Genomic DNA, 18,995 nt, shown 5'->3' on the forward strand with positions numbered 1-18,995 from the left:
GAGAAGGCATAGGTGATCCAGGTATTGCAAGTCAGCCATTTTAGGTATTGCAAGTCAGCCATTTTAGGTATGGCAAGTCAGCCATTTTTAAATTCAGCCATTTTTAAATTTTTTGCAAGCCATTTTTTAATTTTTTTAATTTTTTGCAACAAGGTTCTGATCTATTTGAAATAGAATACCAGCATGATTGTCTAGCAGTGATGCAACAAGAAAATTTAAGTTTTAAAAAAAAGTTACTGAAAGCCCTTGTTAATAATGCATATTTTGAGTTGTTTTTTATAGATGGTACCAGGGTGATTGACGACTCCACACTGGATATACGGTGGTTACACAACAAGATGTCCTAAAAAAGCAGAATGTCTCCGCATGTCGCAGTACAAGAAGCGGAATTAAAAGCACTCACGGAGGCGTGTAGAGTGGAGGAAGGTAAGACGGCAAACATTTACACTGACTCCCGGTATGCATTTGGCATAGCTCATGATTACGGCCCAACATGGAAGGCCAGACAGTTTTTTACCTCAGCAGGACAGCCAATTAAGAATGATGCAGCGGTGCAGAGTCTCATGGAGGCCCTACTTCTACCTGACAAAGTGGAAAGCTCACACCAATTCCTACACCGGAGAAGCAAGAGGCAACGCCATCACAGGCCACACAGCAAAGGCAGCGGCCCTCAAGCCGTGGAAGAAAGAAGAAAAGAAGAATTTGATAAAAACTTGGACTTTGACTACACTTGGACTTTGATAAAAATCTTGGACTTTGATAAAAATCTTGGACTTTGATAATAATCTTGGACTTTGATAATAATCTTGGACTTTGATTTGAACTTGGACTTTGATAAAAACATTGGACTTTGATATGCTAAAGACTTTACAGTTACGAGCCAGCAACGAAGAAAAAGACAAATGGACTAAAAAGGGACGGCGTATGGTGAACAGTCAACAGAACTTGCTTACCATAGTCCCTGTGCCCCATGATGGCCCAGCTGATGCACGGAAAGACGCACCTCTCAAAGCAGTAATGATGTCGACGCTTGAACGAGGACGGGTGGCTCCTTGGTTTTCTGTAGCTGCTGCATCATTTGTCCAGTTTTGCATGATCTTTGCCGTAAAGCAACAGGGCAGAAGTAAAATTTGCCACACCACACTTGCCAGGACCACTCTACCCATTTCAGGGATTGCAAATTGGCTACACTCAGCTCCTACTTGTTGGGAAGCATGAAAATGTGCTTGTTGTTGTTGATGTCTTTTCAGGTTGGAGACCTACTCTGTTACCAAAGTAAATAAGCAGGTAACCGCACAGAAGCTCATGAATGAGGTAATCCGCAGATATGGGGTACCGGAAGTGATTGAGTCAAACAAAGGTACAAATGTCACAGGTGAAATAATGCAACACATCATGTATGTTTTGGGTATATTCTAGGCTTTTCATACACCCTACCATCCGCGGAGTAGGGGAAAGTAGATACAAAAGACAATAGAGGAAATGGGCAAATTTTGAATTGAGTGTCTTTCTATTAGTTTTTCTTTTTTCCAGGAGGATACATGCCACAGTAGCAGAGTTTGGGAAATGATTTTCTTGTTAATTTTGTCACAGGTCCCTCCAAGGAATTTTCAATAATGTATTCTGCAGTCTCTGCTTTTCTCCCAGGTCCTACAGATGAGTGTCACAATCTGAAACCAGGTGACAGGGTCTATGTGAAAAAGTTTGAGCGAGAAACCCGGTTTGAATGTCCTTACCAGATGTTGTTCACCACCCCAACTGCAGTCAAGCTTGAAGGAAAGCCCACTTGGATCCACACTTCGCACTGCAAAAACTAATGATCCTGCATATCCTTTACATGCTATAATGTGGTACAATTCCTCTAACACACACCTTTGACTACTGAACACTAGCCCCTGTTTCAGAACAAATTAATACAATGAAATGTGCAATATGAAGACTACACTGAGGGTGAGAATCCAACACCGTATCGTGCTAGGAGAGAAGTTGACGCTCCAGGTGGTAACTTTGATCCACATGTATACATAGATGCAATAGGAGTGCCAAGGGGGGTGCCAGATGAATTTAATTCTAGAGATCAGGTTAAAGCAGGTTTTGAGTCCTTATTTGCTTTTGTCACTGTTAATAATAATGTAGATTAGATGAATTATATCTTTTACAATCAGCAGAGGTTTGTAAACTACACCAGAGATGCTTTACAAGGGTTAGCTGACCAGTTAGGGCCCACTGCATCCATGGCCCTAGAGTGGCCCTGGATATGATTTTAGCAGAAAGAGGTGGGGTATGTAATTTCCTGTATGTGTATTATCCCTTTGATCAAAGAGTATGAGTAAGGGACTGGATAATGTGACCAAAATTTCCCTTGTTTGAAAAAGATGAAGAGCCAGTTCCGATAATGCCAACCAGATACGTTACCAGAAGAATGGAGAGATGTACTAGTACTGCGCCTGCCTCAGTCTCCTAAGATGGACTGTCAGTGGACTTCCCATTTGCCTAGGGAAAGTGCAGAAGACCTTAGGTTCCGGCGAGGGCACACCCTGCGGGGTGTTAACTTGTACAGATAGAGGGTATGGATGCCCGGAAATAAGCCCAGGGAATCCATGGCCTCCTTCTGATGTGAGGTAGGGATCCCTCCCTTTTAGGAGTAGGGACTTACGGGCAGTGGAGAAACCCAGACGCAAGGGAGAGACGACCGAGGAAAAGTGCAAAGTCTGATGCTTGATCTCCATATTAAGTTTTTTAGGGGGGGTTGTGAGGGTATATATATAAATTGCCATATGTTTTTTATGCTTTTATACCTATATGCAAGTTTTATTCAATTCCAAATGAGAGAAAAAACGTATATGTCGCCTTACATCAGATGTTCGAAGGCTGAGAGAGAGATGTTCTAGAAGTTCAGAGAAAACCACCGAACCAGACATGAAGGACGCATGTACTTGGCCGATTTCCCAGAAGCGCTGGAACAAGATATCAAGATGTTCAAATGTACATAATTTTCACTGTCTTAGGCCGAAATCCGGACTTCTTAGAATTGAGTGGGTGATTCTTTGTACTGGAGTTAATTGAATACGTGATTTTCTGTACGTAAGCCAGAGGCGCCAGTATCAAGATAATGACTGTTATATGATTTTCACTGTCTCAGTCCGCAAATCCGGACTTCATATATATGGTTATGAGCCCATCACCCCCTAGTGGTGAGGGGACAAAGGGTATAAGATCTCATGTAATCTGTAATAAAGCACGGCGTCGACGTGGGCACAGCTGAGAGCCATGTCCCGTGTGAGAAACTATACCAGACCTCTGTGTGGTGTCTCTTCTTACGGCCGGCAACGGGGCAAGTGGGGTGGGCCTGATTGGTGCTGTATTTAGAATATTTAACCCTCATACAGAGACAATATATGTCACCATTACAGACTAAATGGGAAACCACTGGTTAACACTGAGATGGAGAAGGACTTGGGGATTGTAGTTTACTGAAAACTTAATTGGAGCAACCAGTGTCAGACAGCTGCTGCCAAGGCAAATAGAATCATCGGGGGCATCAGAAGTGATCTAGGGGCACATGACAAGAACATTGTTCTTCCTCTTTACAAGTCTCTGGTCAGAGCACACATTGAATATTGTGCGGATTATTATTATTAATAACTTATTAATATTATTTGTGTTGTCGGTGAGGAGTTTTTTGCCCTAAAATGAGGAAGATTGGCTTATAACTCATTGGGGGCCGGGGACCAGGGGGGGGGGGGGGGGTTGCCTTACTCTGGAACAACATTGGGGGGTAATAGACCCAACTGGATGGACATGTGTCTTTTTTCAGCCTAAAATACTGTGTTACTTTGTAATTCTCTGACAACTATTTGTAATTAAAAGCCCAATGTATTTGGTATTGTTATACTCACTATTTTCGTGTAAGCGCTCATTAAATGCGTTCTGCTTTTGGGACTGTAGAGGTGGACGTGTTGGAGTTCAGCTTTTAGTATGTATCTTACTATATAAATGAGAACCCCAGTGCTGCTGCCACTAGATCTTGCTGCTGGTCTTTTGCAGCCACTGAAGGGTTTTTGACCAACTGCCTCCTCCAGTATCTGGGGCGACTCTTTCTGCCATGTCTGGATAGTGTAGCCAGTGTTCCTGTAACATTGAACTTGTATCCAGCTGTATCTCTAGGAACATTCGGTGGCTTTGTATCTTTTGCACCCCTTTCCTTGTTTGAACAAGGCAATGTTTGTTTTTTACCTTTTTAGACCAGTCTTTTCACTTATCTGAATTTCTAACATGCAAACAAACATCACAGTCAGCAAAGCTCTTGCCAGTCCAGGTATGTGATCTATTTTCTCTCAAGCACACCCGATGCAACTAATGAAGCCCTTGATTAGTTGGATCCGGTGTGCTTGAAGCAACAAGTGATTTCCTAATGTGTGCTGTTGTGAGGGATTCTATTCAGGGGTGAATAATTCTGAGACGGCAAATGTGGCATCTTGTGGAGAAGTCAGAGGACCACATGCAATTTTAGTTGTGTTGAGCAATTTACATTGTTCATGTTTGATTGAAGAAAAAGAAAAACAAATAAATAAAAAAGGGTTGTAAATTTGGCTAATAATCTGCTGATGTGGCCCTTGGTGAAACTGAGTTTGACACAACTGATCTAATATCTCTGGTCAGCGGTAATCCTGCCATCTCCACCGGCCTCATCACACAAGTAGAAGACATCTAATAAGACTGAAGACAAGAGATTCACAGCCCTTCTACAGATCAGAGGGACATCTCCACCTACCTGGTGGTCCTGTGGAAGAAGAGGACGGGGACATCTCTCTGGTGGGCTTCTCTTACTGGATGGAACTGCAGGAAACACAGACGGACACTGAGGTCATTCTTTACATACAAATAATAAAGTCCCCGTGTATTTAGTCCTGTCTATTACCTGGTGATGGGAGCGGCTGGCGGGTCTCCATCATGGCGTCCTTGTACACATCCTTGTGTCCTTCTAAATACTCCCGCTCCTCCATGGAGAAATAGACAGCGACATCCTGACACCTTATAGAGACCTGACAACACAATATACAGTCATCACCCAGAAGCCTCCAGTGCTGTTACTGTATAATGTCCCAGCATTCCCTGCAGCGTCACCTCTCCAGTCAGCAGCTCAATCATCTTGCTGGCGAGTTCTAGAATCTTCTGTACATTGATGTCCTCATGTATCAGGGGGTGAGGTGGTGGCCCCATGATTGGGCTCAGGGGTCTTCCCCATCCATCACACACAGGGGCCTGACAGGCATCACTAGAGGTCTTCCTCACAACTGTGTAATCCTGTATATGGGGAGACATTAATAAATATCACTATACACATTTCCAGAGTCCATCACCTCTCCAGTGACATCATCTGTTATTACCATAGATAAGAATGATGTGTTATAGTAATAATATATATTTCTTACATCAGCCTAGGGAAACCACATGCATGTATGTAATATATATATATACACACACACACACACACACACACACATACTAGTATATCTTCCTCTAACTCTCCACTTTCCATTAGTTTCTGTATGAATGTATACAGAATCTAGTTTCAGATTCCTGGGAATTACATGTTTGGTAGGGACTAGAGATGAGCGAACGTGTCCGTTACGGACACATCCGCACCCGGACACCGGCTTTAGCGAACACTGCAGTGTTCGCGCGTAAGTGTCCGGGTGCCGCCGGGGGGCGGGGAGATGCGCGGCGGCGCGGGCGGCAGTAGCGGGGAACAGGGGGGAGCCCTCTCTCTCTCCCTCTCCCCCCCACTCCCCGCCGCACCCCCCCGCGCTGCCACGGCGGCCCCCGAACTTTTTCGCCCGAACACCGAGGTGTTCGCAAAGTTCGGTGTTCGGGCGAAAAAGGGGCGGGGCCGAACGTGTTCGCTCATCTCTAGTAGGGACACGCTTTGAGGCGTTAACATATGTTAAACCATTAGCACCTGGAACCAATCATGAGTTCTTATAATTACAAGAGGGGCATGTATTTCTGACGATATGTAAGTGAACTATATCTGTATATATATATATATATATATATATATATATATACACACACACACACACACACACACATTGTCTGCCTTGTAATAGACAACGAAGAGACAATGAAGAGCTTCATTGTTGGATGATACTGACTGTATCATGTGTCAATGATTTGTGTACACAACTTCTCATATAATTCGGACCAGGCAATGAAACACTATGAAACTCCTCTGATGATTTTCCTAACAGATGTAATGTGACATCATCAGAATATCTCCACTCGCTAGTCATATCATCGGTACTACCATGGATAATAATTATGTAATGTGACATCATCAGAATCTCTCCCTCCCCAGTGACATCTGTTATTACCATGGATAATAATGATATAATGTGACTTCATCAGAATCTCTCACCTCTCCAGTAAGCTGGAAGAGTATCTCTAGGGTGAGATTTAATACACTTTTTGCCACCTTGTTTCTGTCCTTCTCCATCTTTGATGAATCAATCTTGTAGGGACCTGAATGGAAAGAATATGAACCAATGTAAAAACCACAAAAAAAACACTTAAAAATAAAATTTACTGGCGATAATAAGGGCAAACATTTAAAAGTGTTTTGTCATTAGTTAAAATTGCTTCACAACCCGTGTCCTTCCTGGTTGTCGCTGACCAGGACATGTGACTGCTCTAGCCAATCACTGGCTATGAAAGGTCTCCACTGTGGCCAGTGATTGGCTGCAGCAGTCACATGTCCTGGTCCGCAGCAACCAGGAAAGATGGAGTTGTTATGAAGCAAGTCATGGGAAAACCCCTATAAGGAGATATTAAAAGGAACCTGTCAGAGTTTTATGAAGCACGAACTACAGGCAAATCAAATTCCTGACAGGGTTCTCCCCAACCCAGATTAGATCGAATGATAGCCGACCCAGGCAGGAAGAAGTTGGCAGCGACCGCCCCACTGACTCTTCTCCAAGTTCAGAGCTGCTTTATACAGGGTTTTCTCTGAAGCGCTGCAGTGTTTTAGAGCACAATATAGATGTCTGAAATGTACATGCGTGTTGGGATGTATGTGTGACAATCAGGCAGGTTCCCTTTAACCCCTTCCTACAGCCGTTTTACATCCCCATCACTATAGTGCAATTGCTTTTTTTCTGCTAACAAAGCAGTATGAGAGCTTGTTTTTTTGAAGGGGAAAATAGTTGTTGTTTTTCTATGGAACCTTTTAATGTACGGAGAACTTTTAACAATATTTTATTAGAAATTAATTAGAAAAGTTTTTGGGGTGAAATTATTTTAAAAAACATAATTGAGCCATAGGTTTTTTTAGTTTGGTTTTAATGACATCGCTGTGCAGTAAATGGACACATTCTTCTTATTTAGTGTTTTGGTGTGAATATGGCAATGCCAAAGTTGCTTTCTGCGAAGGAAACTATATTTTGTATTAATGAGTTTGTTTTGTGTTTCAGCAGAACAGGGCTTCTCTAAGACATGCGGAGAAGCAAGCAGGATGTTCTACAGAAACCCCACCCCCACACCAAAGTTGTGCTAACTCACCAAACTTTGAACCCCAGAACTTTTTACATTTCCCTTTGGTGGATCTGTGTGAGATGTTGTTTATTGCCGGCTGAGCTGCAGTTTGTATTAGTGCTGTTTTAGGGACAATAGGACCTCTAGATACTTTTTTATTCCATTTTTGGGGAGACGAGGCGACTACAAATGAGCCATTCTAGCATTACTTTTTCTCTCTTACATAACATTCAATGTGTGGTATAAATAACATGCTACTTTAAACCTTTTCTTCCTGACCATGGATCTCTCAGGGAGGCATTCCAGTAGCTAATAACGAAGGTGGAACAACATTGCTACTAATGGCTATATCTCAGGCTTTATTGTGGCTGGAGGATCAATTTTATGCTGGTTGTAAAGCCAATAATGTGGAATGTTGGTCCTGACCACAATACAGCCTGAGATACAGGAGGGTGAATTGGGAGATGAAGTGACAGCTGCGCAGACCAGCAGCTCTCAGTCTTGTCATTCCTGGGTTGCTTTAAGCTTTATCTCAGGCTGTGTTGCACATAGAGTATCCATATTGGCCTTGTTTGAAATCCAAAAGTCTTAGAAAATCAGACCAGTTGTAACTTTTGGTGAGATATCATAGAGCAGCCTTCGACTGCCTGGCAGCAGGTATATGGACAGATGTAGTCACGGTAAGCAGTTTTCTTATTTTTAAGCAAACATCAAAAAAGAAAAAGGAAACCTAAGAAAAAAAAAGAAAAAGAACCAGACCTGCTATGACCACAGAGCTACACTTTGTCTCCTCTCTCATTCAATGAGGACAGGACGATTTGTGTGGACTCTCCAGGAATAACATCAGTATATCTGCATATAAAAAGCAGACCTCTGAAATACACATTGGAGATGCAGTAGAAGATGTCCGAGGGTCCTCCTGCACCACCAGCACAGCACATAGGACATCTTAGAGGGGTCGATCTCCGAATGCTAATTACTCCTGGAGCCAACACGTGTGGTGAAAAAGTTACTGAGTTTTTCTCTAATTCTCAGTGACAGCATTTGGACAAAGCTCCCCAAGCCATAAAGAAGGACTGCACCATTTTCTTCTTGAAGAGAGATGTTTCAGCCCAATCCATTTGGAACAGGAAGCCTAGTTTGTCTAGAAATAGTTTAAAGGGAGAAGCTGTCGGCTGTATTCACATTTGTAAGATAGCCTTCAGATGTGCCACCGCCACGAAGTGTAAAAGTTTGCGAGCCCCTTTTGAACAGCGGTACTTATTTGGATCTAAATAGCCAAAAATCGCCCATATGGGCTTCTGCGGACAGAAAGTCATCAGATGTGTAGTAGTGTAAGTATGGACTCGGGACCAGAAAGCTTGTATCAGAGGACAGGTCCATAGAGAGTGGAACAGATTGGCGTTTGGTGCCTTACATTTGAAACAATTTGAGGTAGGGTAGATTCCCATATAGTGACCTCTCACAGGGGTTAAATAAGATCTGTGGGCGACCTGCAACCTCATCTCCCGGAATCTAGCCGAAGGTATTTGTGAGCCGACGACATTGACACCGCAATCATTGTAGGAGTTAAGCCCGGGTTGTCGTGAGACCATTTTCTGACTCCAGGGTCAATGTTGTCCAACTCTTGCGCATTACAGATCAATCTATATAGCCTACATATCAGTCCACGTGTGTATGCCGGTCTACGAATCCAAGTACCAGCTATCAGTGTCCAGTCAAACTCTCGAAATTGCGGCAATAGCTGTTGAACATAATGCCTAACTTGTAAATAGGAAAACATTGGAACTGGCAGCTCGGGAATTTCTGTTTCAGTCCCTCATGGGACAGGATACGTTTTTCTTTCTTGTATAGTAATTCATCTATGGAGTCGATCCCCCGGGCATACCAATCGAAAAAAATCCTGTGTGGGTTAAGGTTTTGGAAATTGTTTTTTTTTTATGAGGGACAAATGCGGGGATGCATGGCTGTCACAATGTATCCTGCCCCACACCTTCCACTCAGTAAGTATCAAGGGACTGCACTTAACAGCCTCCAGCAGTTCTGTGTACGGGAGGTGAAGAATGTTTTGCAGCAGTATAGGGGCAGACATTCTTTGCTCCAGCATTAGATTTGTATAATTCAATTGGGAGTATATCCAATCATGGATAATACGGGCGTCTGCTGCTAGGGTATAGTCCCTTATGTGAGGTCAGTTGAGGTCACCATTGGCTTTGTGCTTTTGTAGGGTTTTGAGAGCTATGCGCGGCCTCATTCAGCTCCAGATAAAGTTTCTATATAATAATTTTCACATCCTTTAAAAATGCAGAATCTGAGTAGTTTTCACCTAATATGACTTCTGAGCAGATTATAAAGGGATTGAAAATAAAGTGACGGTGTCACATCCACACAGCATGTGCTGGATCCATAACAACCAGGTCTCCCACAAATGCACACAAACTGTGTAAACATAATAATAAACCAAAACATGGGAACACTTTCCCTATCTAAATAAACTCAGGGATGGTGACCTGCCCAAATGCAGGCAATTCGTCCTGATAAGGACGTAACTGACCTCGTACCTTTGTTAACCCTACGTGGGAGAGAGGGATAATAAAAGAAATACTATAGAAAATAAACATATTACCTTTCAGATGCAGCAGGAAAATGATAGGTCCAGGACCAAGCTCTGACTGAAACCACAGTCAGAGCTAGACTGAAGATTCAACAGCAATTCAGTCCAGCCTCAGCCAAACTATATAGGCCTTACAATTACCCACAGGTGCAGCTAAGCACGTCTCGCCTAATACCACACCTACCAGAGCCAGAAGATGGAGAACCACTTGCAATACCCACAACAGATGGCTTCCAGAGATGTTTCTGTAATGGCTCCAAAGTGATGTAAAGCTGTGGCTACATAAATATTAGGAAATGTCTTAAAGGGGTTGTACAATTATCGGACAAGATTCCCCTTCTACCACCGACTTTGCTAAACTATCAAAAGAATCAGTACTTACTCCTCCTGTGCTGCCACGATCCAGCATTGCAGCTTCGCTGGGGTCCCAGTGATTGTTGTGGCAGCTGACGTCAGTGGAAATGACCTGACAGCTGAAGCTAATCAGAGATTGCAGCATTACTGTTCTGGTCTGCTGGCATCACGGCCCAGTTGGTGGTATAGAGAGAATTTTGTTCGGTTACCTGACAAACTCCTTAACAACTTAATGCTTGCCTTGTGGATAAAAGACGTGGGGGCTGTAGACATGACAAGTCCCTGTTGTCGGATGCCAAAGGTAGCCGACATCATGGAGCTGTCCTGGGGGAGGCGGGACATCCGACATCCAGTTATGTCGATCACTTGAAGGTAAACAGAAAGTAAAATAAAGTTAAAGATTCAGCTTCCCTCACGGATTGGATCCATGAGGGAAGTTGAAAGTACTCACCTCCATCCTCCGTGATGTTCTGCGGCATTCTTGTCTAGAGAGGAGCTGACGGTATCTTCTGAACATACGCACCAGATCTCATATGTCAGCTGCATGTGCAGAAGGCTCGGAAACCCGGCAGATTTAAAAACTCCCTGCTTCAGACTAGCATGAGTAGCAGCAAGCAGGAAGAGGTCACCGGGCACTGCTGTATGTTGTTCCCAATCATGTAAAGTGGAAAAAAAAGTTTAATCTCCCCTCACAGATCATATCCATGAGGGGAGATGAAACTACGTACCTAAGGCCCCTGAATTTATCCATGGACGTTACCCTAGCTTCTGCGCATACCAGCAAAATGGCAGACGCATGCGCAAAAGCCGTGGATTGCCAGGGTAATTTAAAATCTAAGTAAAAACCAACAGTAGCTGAGAGCCTGGAGCAGTGACCAGTGGTCTCGCTGAGCAGTCGTCGGTAACGTGATAAAAAGGTAGCTGTTGCGTCCAACCGGACGTGCAATATCCAAAACAAATGAAAAGGCACAACTGTGCAAAGAAAACATAAAACTACGGGAAATCCTCTTCCTATAAACCCCTAACCTGGGAGGGGGCCCTGCCTACTCGGCGGGCCAATCGCTCTGACAGGTGCGGACCCGCACGCGTACCTGGGCCACTGACAAGTCCCTATCAGGGAGCCCTAGAACAAAAGAAAGAGAAACAGAAAACCAAACAAAGAAGAAATAGGAACTTAGCTAGCACGGAGGAGCTTCAGCCAGGATGTGTTCCTCAGCAGCTGTCCAGCGGCAACTGAAGCATTGACCAGCACTGGGGTCAGTACTAGCACTGCTTAAATAGGAGCAGAGCTACTCAGCACCAGGTGATGACTGACATTACTCTTGCAACCACCACACCCCTCAGCTCCAGGAGAGGTAGGAATACTGCTAAACCCTGGTCTGGCCTGAAAGCAAGGTGGGAACCTCCGAACGGCTGCAACAGTAGCGATCTACCTTAGGCCAGTCTCACATGACCGGATAGGAAATACGGATCCCGCATGCGTCTGATCCACAGTAATATGCAGATTAATCGCATTGGATTACACAATTACGCTCACATTAGTGGGTTGGAATTACGTTATCCACTCGCAGAAAACAGAACGCAGCAGGTTCTACTTTACTGCGGATATCCGCAACAAAGAGCCCATTGTGCTCCATGGTGACAGATGTACCCGCAGCCCATACGTAACTACACTGGGTACGAGCTGCAGGTATCCGCGTCATCGCTAAGCGACGGTGCGGGAAATACAAACAAAAAAAGGTGTACTGCGCATAAACGCCTGTGTGAGTACGCAGTTATGAGCAGTACATTACGTGGCTGTATGCAGCGCCACGGCCGGCCTCACAGCTGGGATCTGCTGCGGGACTCCACAAGCGGATTCCACCTACGGCTGCATGAGCCCGGCGGTTTTCAGACCGCTACCTGTAATACGTAATGTACAAGAAGCCCCAGGAACGCTCGCCTTTCTGCAGTTCCCGGAGCAGCTTGTCGAGCTCCTTCTGTGTGAGACCGCCGCACCTCAGCAAGATTACGAAGCCTCACAGAGGGCCACTTTTTATACCCCATCCCTGCCACCGAGGTCATGAAATACCCCCCAAAAAGGATGATAGGAAGGGGGGATACCAGATTTTATTTCCCCAAGTGCTCATCCCAACCAGGCCCACCATAATTACCGCTGTCTTCGGAAATACCACACAGTTTACATTATTACTCTTAGCTAAGATTTGGGGAACGTGTGTGTGGGGGGGGGGGAATTATTTTAAGGAAGTCAATTTTTTTTTCGTTCAAGTGAGCAATGGGGCCTGGAATTTACTCATTTGTGCCCTGAAATCCAACGGGTGTTCCCGCCATTACAGGCCTTGCCATCTGTCCTGTAAGTAGATTGGGGCCAAAATGGGTATGTTTCTGAACACAGGACAAACAGGGGTATCCATTTTGGGGTGAAAGTCTTCATGTATATGTGTGCTGTGAAGAAACTTTTTAAAATGACAGAATTGTCAAAAAAATGAAATCGTAATTTTTTCCTTCTGCTTTGCTTAGATGTATTCAAAAAATGTAGGGTAAAAATACACAGTACACCCCTAGAGGAATTCATTAAGGGGTCTTGTTTTTAAAATGGGGTCATTTGTGGGGGTTCCCTATGGTTTTGGCCGCTCAAGTGCTGTACAAGTGGGCATCCAGACATAATATTAGGGCCACAATGGGTTTGTCTCTGAACACAGGACAAACAGGGGGATCCATTTTGGGGTGTAAGTCTTCATTCATGTGTGTGTTGCACAAAAAAGCTGGTATTATAATGACAGAATTGCCAAAAAACAAAAACCACCATTTTTTACTTCTGCTATGCTTGAATTCATTAAAAAACTGTGGGGTCTAAATGGGCAGTACACCCCTAGATAATGTGGTCCTTTGTGGGGGTTCTCTATCATTTTGGCACTCAAGAGCTCTACAAGTGTGCCATGGGGCCTAAAATGCCTTCAAGCAAACTTTCTGTTCTGAAAGCCACCGGCTGCTCCTTTCGGTTTGGGCTTCGTTGTGATTAGGGCCATAATGAGTATGTCTCTGAACACAGGACAAACAGGGGGATCCACTTTTGGGTGTCCATCCTCGTTCTCATGTGCACTATAGAAAAAAATATGTCTTTAAAATAACATACTTTCAAAAATATGAAATTTTATTTTTTCTCCTCTAAATTGCATTAACTCCTGACCCCCTCAGTGAATACATTAAAGGGTGTATTTTTTAAAATGGGGTCATTTGTGGGGGTATCTATCATTCTGACACCTATGAGCCTTTACAATCTTGGCTTGGTGCAGGAAAACAAAGTGTTCCTCAAAATGCTGAAAAGTAATGTTAAATTTGTACGTCTCCTAAAAGGTTAAAAAAAAAACAACAACAAAGTTTTCAAACGTGCGTCCAGAATAAAGTAAACAGATGGAAATATATATCTTAGCAAAGATTTGTACAGTATGTTTGCACATATTTGAGATATTACAGTTGAAATGTCAAAAAAATAACAATTTTTTCAACATTTTCCCAATTTTGGCACTCTTAATAAATATTCACAAATTCTATTGGAGTATTTTTTACCACCTAAATGAAGTACAATATGTGGAGCAAAAACAATGTCAGAATCACTTGGATATGCTAAACCTTTACGGTGTTATTCTATGTTAAGTGACACAGGCCAGATTTCCAAAATTTGGTCTGCTCATTAGGGCGCAAACAGGCTTTGTCGCTAAGGGGTTAAAGCTCCAGTGTGACTGGTGCATGGTGGGAAAGAAAAAAAGAGAATCTGATATAAAAAAAAAATCTATATGGGAGAATGAATGTCGTGCGTTAGAACATGCCCCACTTTCCCCCTTCCTCAGCTCTGATCCTGCTAAATACATCCATTACCTGGTGATGTGAGCGGCTGGCAGGTCTCCATCATGGCCTCCTTGTACAGATCCTTGTGTCCTTCTAAATACTCCCACTCCTCCATGGAGAAATAGACAGCGACATCCTGACACCTTATAGGAACCTGACAACACAATATACAGTCATTACCCAGAAGCCTCCAGTGCTGTTACTGTATAATGTCCCAGCATTCCCTGCAGCGTCACCTCTCCAGTCAGCAGCTCAATCATCTTGTTGGCGAGTTCTAGAATCTTCTGGACATTGATGTCCTGATGTATCAGGGGGTGAGGTGGGGACCCAGTGATTGGGCTCAGGGGTCTTCCCCATCCCTCACACATGGGAGCCCGACAGCCATCACTAGATGTCTTCTTCACTACTGTGTAATCCTGTGTATGGGCAGACATTAATAAATATCACTGCAGACATTTCCAGAGTCCATCACCTCTCCAGTGACATCATCTGTTATTACCATAGATAAGAATGATGTAATGTGACATCATCAGAATCTCTCCCCTCTCCAGTGACATCATCTGCTAGGACCATAGATAAGAATGATGTAATGTGACATCATCAGAATCTCGCCCCTCTCCAGTGACATCATCTGCTATCACTATAGATAAGAATGATGTAATGTGGTATCATCAGAATCTCTCACCTCTCCAGTAAGCTGGAAGAGTATCTCTAGGGTGAGGTTGAATGCACTCTCCGACATCTTGTTTCTGTCCTTCTCCATCTTTGATGAATCAATCATGTAGGGGCCTGAATGGAAAGAATATTGTTAGGGAAATCATCAGAGGGGTTTCATAGGGTTTCATTGCCTGGCCCAAATCATATGAGAAGTCTATACGCAGATCACTGACACATGACACAGTCAGTATCATCCAACAATGAAGCTCTTCTGAGTTAATTACAAGGCAGACAATGTATATATAAGTGGACTTACGTATGGTCAGAAATACATGCCCCCTTGTACTCATAAGAACTCATGATTGGCTCTAGGTGCTAATGGTTTAACATATGTTAACGCCTCAAGGCACGGAATTTCCAGGAATAGAACCTCAGTTCTGTATAAGCTGTCCTAGCAGTTTCTATAGGTGTGGAGGATTAGAAACTGTTATCTCTAGACATTCCTAAGCCATGACAGGATATAGAGGGACTGTGAGCCTATTCACATACAGTGTAGAACACCAACTGAGTTACTCATTTAGATGCTGGTTATCCACTGGTGAGGAGGATATACCAGTATCTACATATATATATACATTTATGCATACACGTGTTTGCCTGGGCTGATATGGGAAATATATTACTATAACAATATGAGAACCAATTTACTGGATATAACGAGGGGAGATATGTAAAAATGTTTTCCCATTGGTTAAAATTGCTTCACAATCACTCTGTCCCTCCTGTCTGCTGCTGACCAGGCCATGTGTTATAAAGGGTCAGTGCTGTGGCCAGTGATTGGCTGCAGCAGTCACATGTCATGGTCAGCAGCACCGAGAAGGGACAGAGTGGTTGTGAAGCAAGTCATGGGAAAACCTCTGTTAACCCCATAAGGACATGGGTATTACTGTATCTTAATGCCCCCAGCAATAGCTGGTGGAGTCAAGACCGACAGGGGGGGTGACGTTCCCTGTAGCTGATTGGCTGCGCAGCTTCTTCGGCACCAGGTCCTTGAAGGCTACTAAACAAAGGTAGAAAAGGCAGAGCGCCCCAGAAGGTGGAACCACCTGTCAGTGCACAAGCTTTGCAGCACCTGGGCAGTACGTTGGCGACAGGGAACTTACTGTGTTAGCCCAGGCGATTTCTTATTTCATTGCCACCTGTCAGTGAGTGTGGGCGACCGACTGGCACGGAGCTCACAGCCGCCGGTCGCAACATAGCTCACAGCCATCGGCCGGCAAGGAGCTGACAGCCGCCGCCGGCTGCAGCCGGGCTCAGAATCGCCGGCCAGCACGGAGCTCACTGCCACTGACCCATACAACCGGCGACAAGGTCGGACATCAAAGCAGCGGCAGGGACGGTGGTGTCAGGCCGGCAGCTGGGTGGGATACATGCAAGAAATGCCGCCCGGGACAGAGGTGAGATGCTGCTGTGTCTTGATCCATTTCAGTCGGCCCTGCTGGCTTACCCTGATGGTTAGTGGTCTTCTTTTCCTTACATTATTACATGTTAATGGTGCCATTTTACTGTGGGAACATGGCAGCATTTACAGGTAATAACATAAGACAAAGAAGAAAACTAACCGTCAGCCTAATGCAGAAGGGCCGGCAGAAATAGATCCACACTGTGCTGCTAGTACCTTGCAGCTTTGACCCCATCGGGTGCTGAGGGTGTGACAGAGGCGTTCCTCCTGTTAAACCCCTAGCTTCCGGTGGTGTCAAGATACACTAATACCAAGGACACGGTCTATTTTGGCCTTAAGGTCACAACGATTTTTGGGGGATTTTTATCTCCGCTCTTCAATAGCCATAACTTATAATAATAATCTTTATTTGTATAGCGCCAACTTATTCCGCAGCGCTTAACTTATATATTTTTCAGTCGACACGGCCGTATGAGGGCTTGTTTTTTGTGTGGCGAAATGTTGGTTTTATTGGTACTATTTTTGGGTTCATATAATCTTTTTTTGAGAGCAGGGAGAGAAAACAGTGTCAATCATACAGAATAAATGACAATACATTTTTTCTGCGTGTTGGTACGATTACAACCATACTAAAAATATAATTTTTTAGTTTTTTCCACTTCTGTACAATAAAAAACATTTTATTTTACATTATAATTACTTTTACATCTCTGCATTCAAGGTCCGATAACTTTTTATTTTTCCATGGAAGGATCTGTCCGGGCTTGTTTATTATGTCATAAGCTGTGGTTTTTAGTTGTAGCATTTTGGGGTACATTATGGCTTTTTTGTTCACTATTATTGCACTTTTTGAAGGTAAAATGGATAAAATAAGCATTTTGCCTCTCTTTATTTAATGTTTTTTACTGCAAAAGTTAAATGGTATGCTCCAATAATAGGACAGATCATTCTGGACATGAAGATACCAAATATATGGGGTTTTCTTATTTTTTTATACAAATAGGGAAAGATGAGCAAAAGAAAGTTGTTTTATTACACTATTTTTTTTCATTCCTTAAACTCCTCCCACACATGGGCTTGTAAAAACGCTGTGTTTTAGCGTGTGATAGACATGATGATTATTTATAAAATGACTATCGATTAATATAACCCAAATGTATTTTGCTGTTGTAATGACTCTAAGCTCTGAGGAGTTTAAAGGACACACACACAATACTCAATTTGGAAGCGACAAAATACCCCAAAGCCTGCTGGAGAAAACCGTAATCCAGCACAATTGGCGTCTCCTGGGTGGACCGAGTTAAGAGATTTTGATTTCTTTCATTCTGGAAAAATACAGAGATCGGCAGACGGCACGCAGAACTCAGGGGCCCGAAAATCTACAGAACACGGTAAGATTGCTTTATGTAAATCTACCGATGTGATCTGGGTTCTGACTGCTTTTCTGCCTGTTCCTGATCCAGAGTGATAAATCAATGAAAGGCAGGTAATATAGTTCTTTCTTACTCGGGAAAAAGACCACCGTTTTAACCTGCTCAAGGGGTATTTTGTATGCTGTGTATATTATGTCTGAGACGGTTAAAAATTGTGTATACAAGACCAAGAGATAAATTCTGTGAGGGTTAATGTGTCGGGAGGGCGGACTCGGCTGTTTAAGTCTGAGGGAACACGCCAGTGACACGTGCTCCTAGGTAAACTAGTGTGAGGTTAGGAAGATTTATGATACGTATACTTACCTTTATGATTGAGCGTGTTATGTTCTCATATGTGGAAAGGTATATACGCGGGAATATAGCCGTGGTGTCTCCAGAATATTGCTGAAGTTTTGGTCATTGAAAATAATCGTCAGTCTCTGTGTATAGCTAAATGTCAAGTCTAGATCGTGTACAAGGAGTGCTCTTGGGGATTACTAGTATACGGTGGGCTGTTATAAAGGTAGATGAGATATATATATACCCTGAGCCGTTGTGGGTATTCTCCAGTAATCCAGTCTGTCTGGTACTATAGAAAGAATGTGCAGTGTTTATTGTTGGGGGGAGGGCTGCTGATAAGAGTGAACTGAAAGCTTTTTCCAATTAACCCTTTCTGTTTACTTTGTCGTTCCCTGTGTTTTGTAGAATTAATGTGCATTGTAATCTGAGTGGGAAAGAGGTTATATGGGAAGGATTTGAAGAAAGCAGATTTTACAAGAGAAACACTACTGTGTCTTCGAATAGAATGAATAGAAACTTCGAATAGAATAGAGTTGAGCAAAGTGAGCAAGGGCAAAGGTCATAGAGCTTGTGATTTGGTTGCTGATGGGAAAGGATCAGGAAAAGTTGCAGAAAGAAATGTCAGGTCATGGACAGGTAAGATAGGTTGTAGAAAGTTTTCAGAAGATGAGCAGGAAGCCTAGCAGAAAGAAAGGTGTTTTTAGATTGCTAGGAGGAGGTATAACGTAGTTAAGAGATTGAAGAGGGGAAAGCATGTAGTGGGGTATGTGTATTGCTTATGAACAATGTAATGTCTTTGTGTTGACTACAGCCC

The 18,995-nt window shown here is 43.4% G+C and overlaps 1 protein-coding gene across 3 annotated transcripts in view; it reads right to left on the reverse strand.

Annotated features, from left to right (window-relative positions):
- Window positions 1-18,995, reverse strand: part of LOC136627319 (oocyte zinc finger protein XlCOF6-like) — a 232,291-nt gene that overhangs the window by 148,010 nt on the left and 65,286 nt on the right. Inside the window, exons 2-8 of one of the 3 annotated variants that reach the window (XM_066602317.1) lie at window positions 15,036-15,139; window positions 14,587-14,766; window positions 14,381-14,504; window positions 6,422-6,525; window positions 5,128-5,307; window positions 4,922-5,045; window positions 4,775-4,839 (exon numbers count right to left, since the gene is read on the reverse strand). In XM_066602317.1, the coding sequence (XP_066458414.1) occupies window positions 4,775-4,839; window positions 4,922-5,045; window positions 5,128-5,307; window positions 6,422-6,525; window positions 14,381-14,504; window positions 14,587-14,766; window positions 15,036-15,131 (873 nt within the window). In that variant the 5' untranslated portion in view covers window positions 15,132-15,139. Of the gene's footprint in view, window positions 1-4,774; window positions 4,840-4,921; window positions 5,046-5,127; window positions 5,308-6,421; window positions 6,526-14,380; window positions 14,505-14,586; window positions 14,797-15,035; window positions 15,140-18,995 lie in introns of those variants that run through there. The other 2 variants (XM_066602319.1, XM_066602320.1) reach the window with 2 other exon arrangements.

Source organism: Eleutherodactylus coqui, chromosome 5, assembly GCF_035609145.1.
Source record: "Eleutherodactylus coqui strain aEleCoq1 chromosome 5, aEleCoq1.hap1, whole genome shotgun sequence".
Taxonomy (NCBI): Eukaryota; Metazoa; Chordata; class Amphibia; order Anura; family Eleutherodactylidae; genus Eleutherodactylus; species Eleutherodactylus coqui.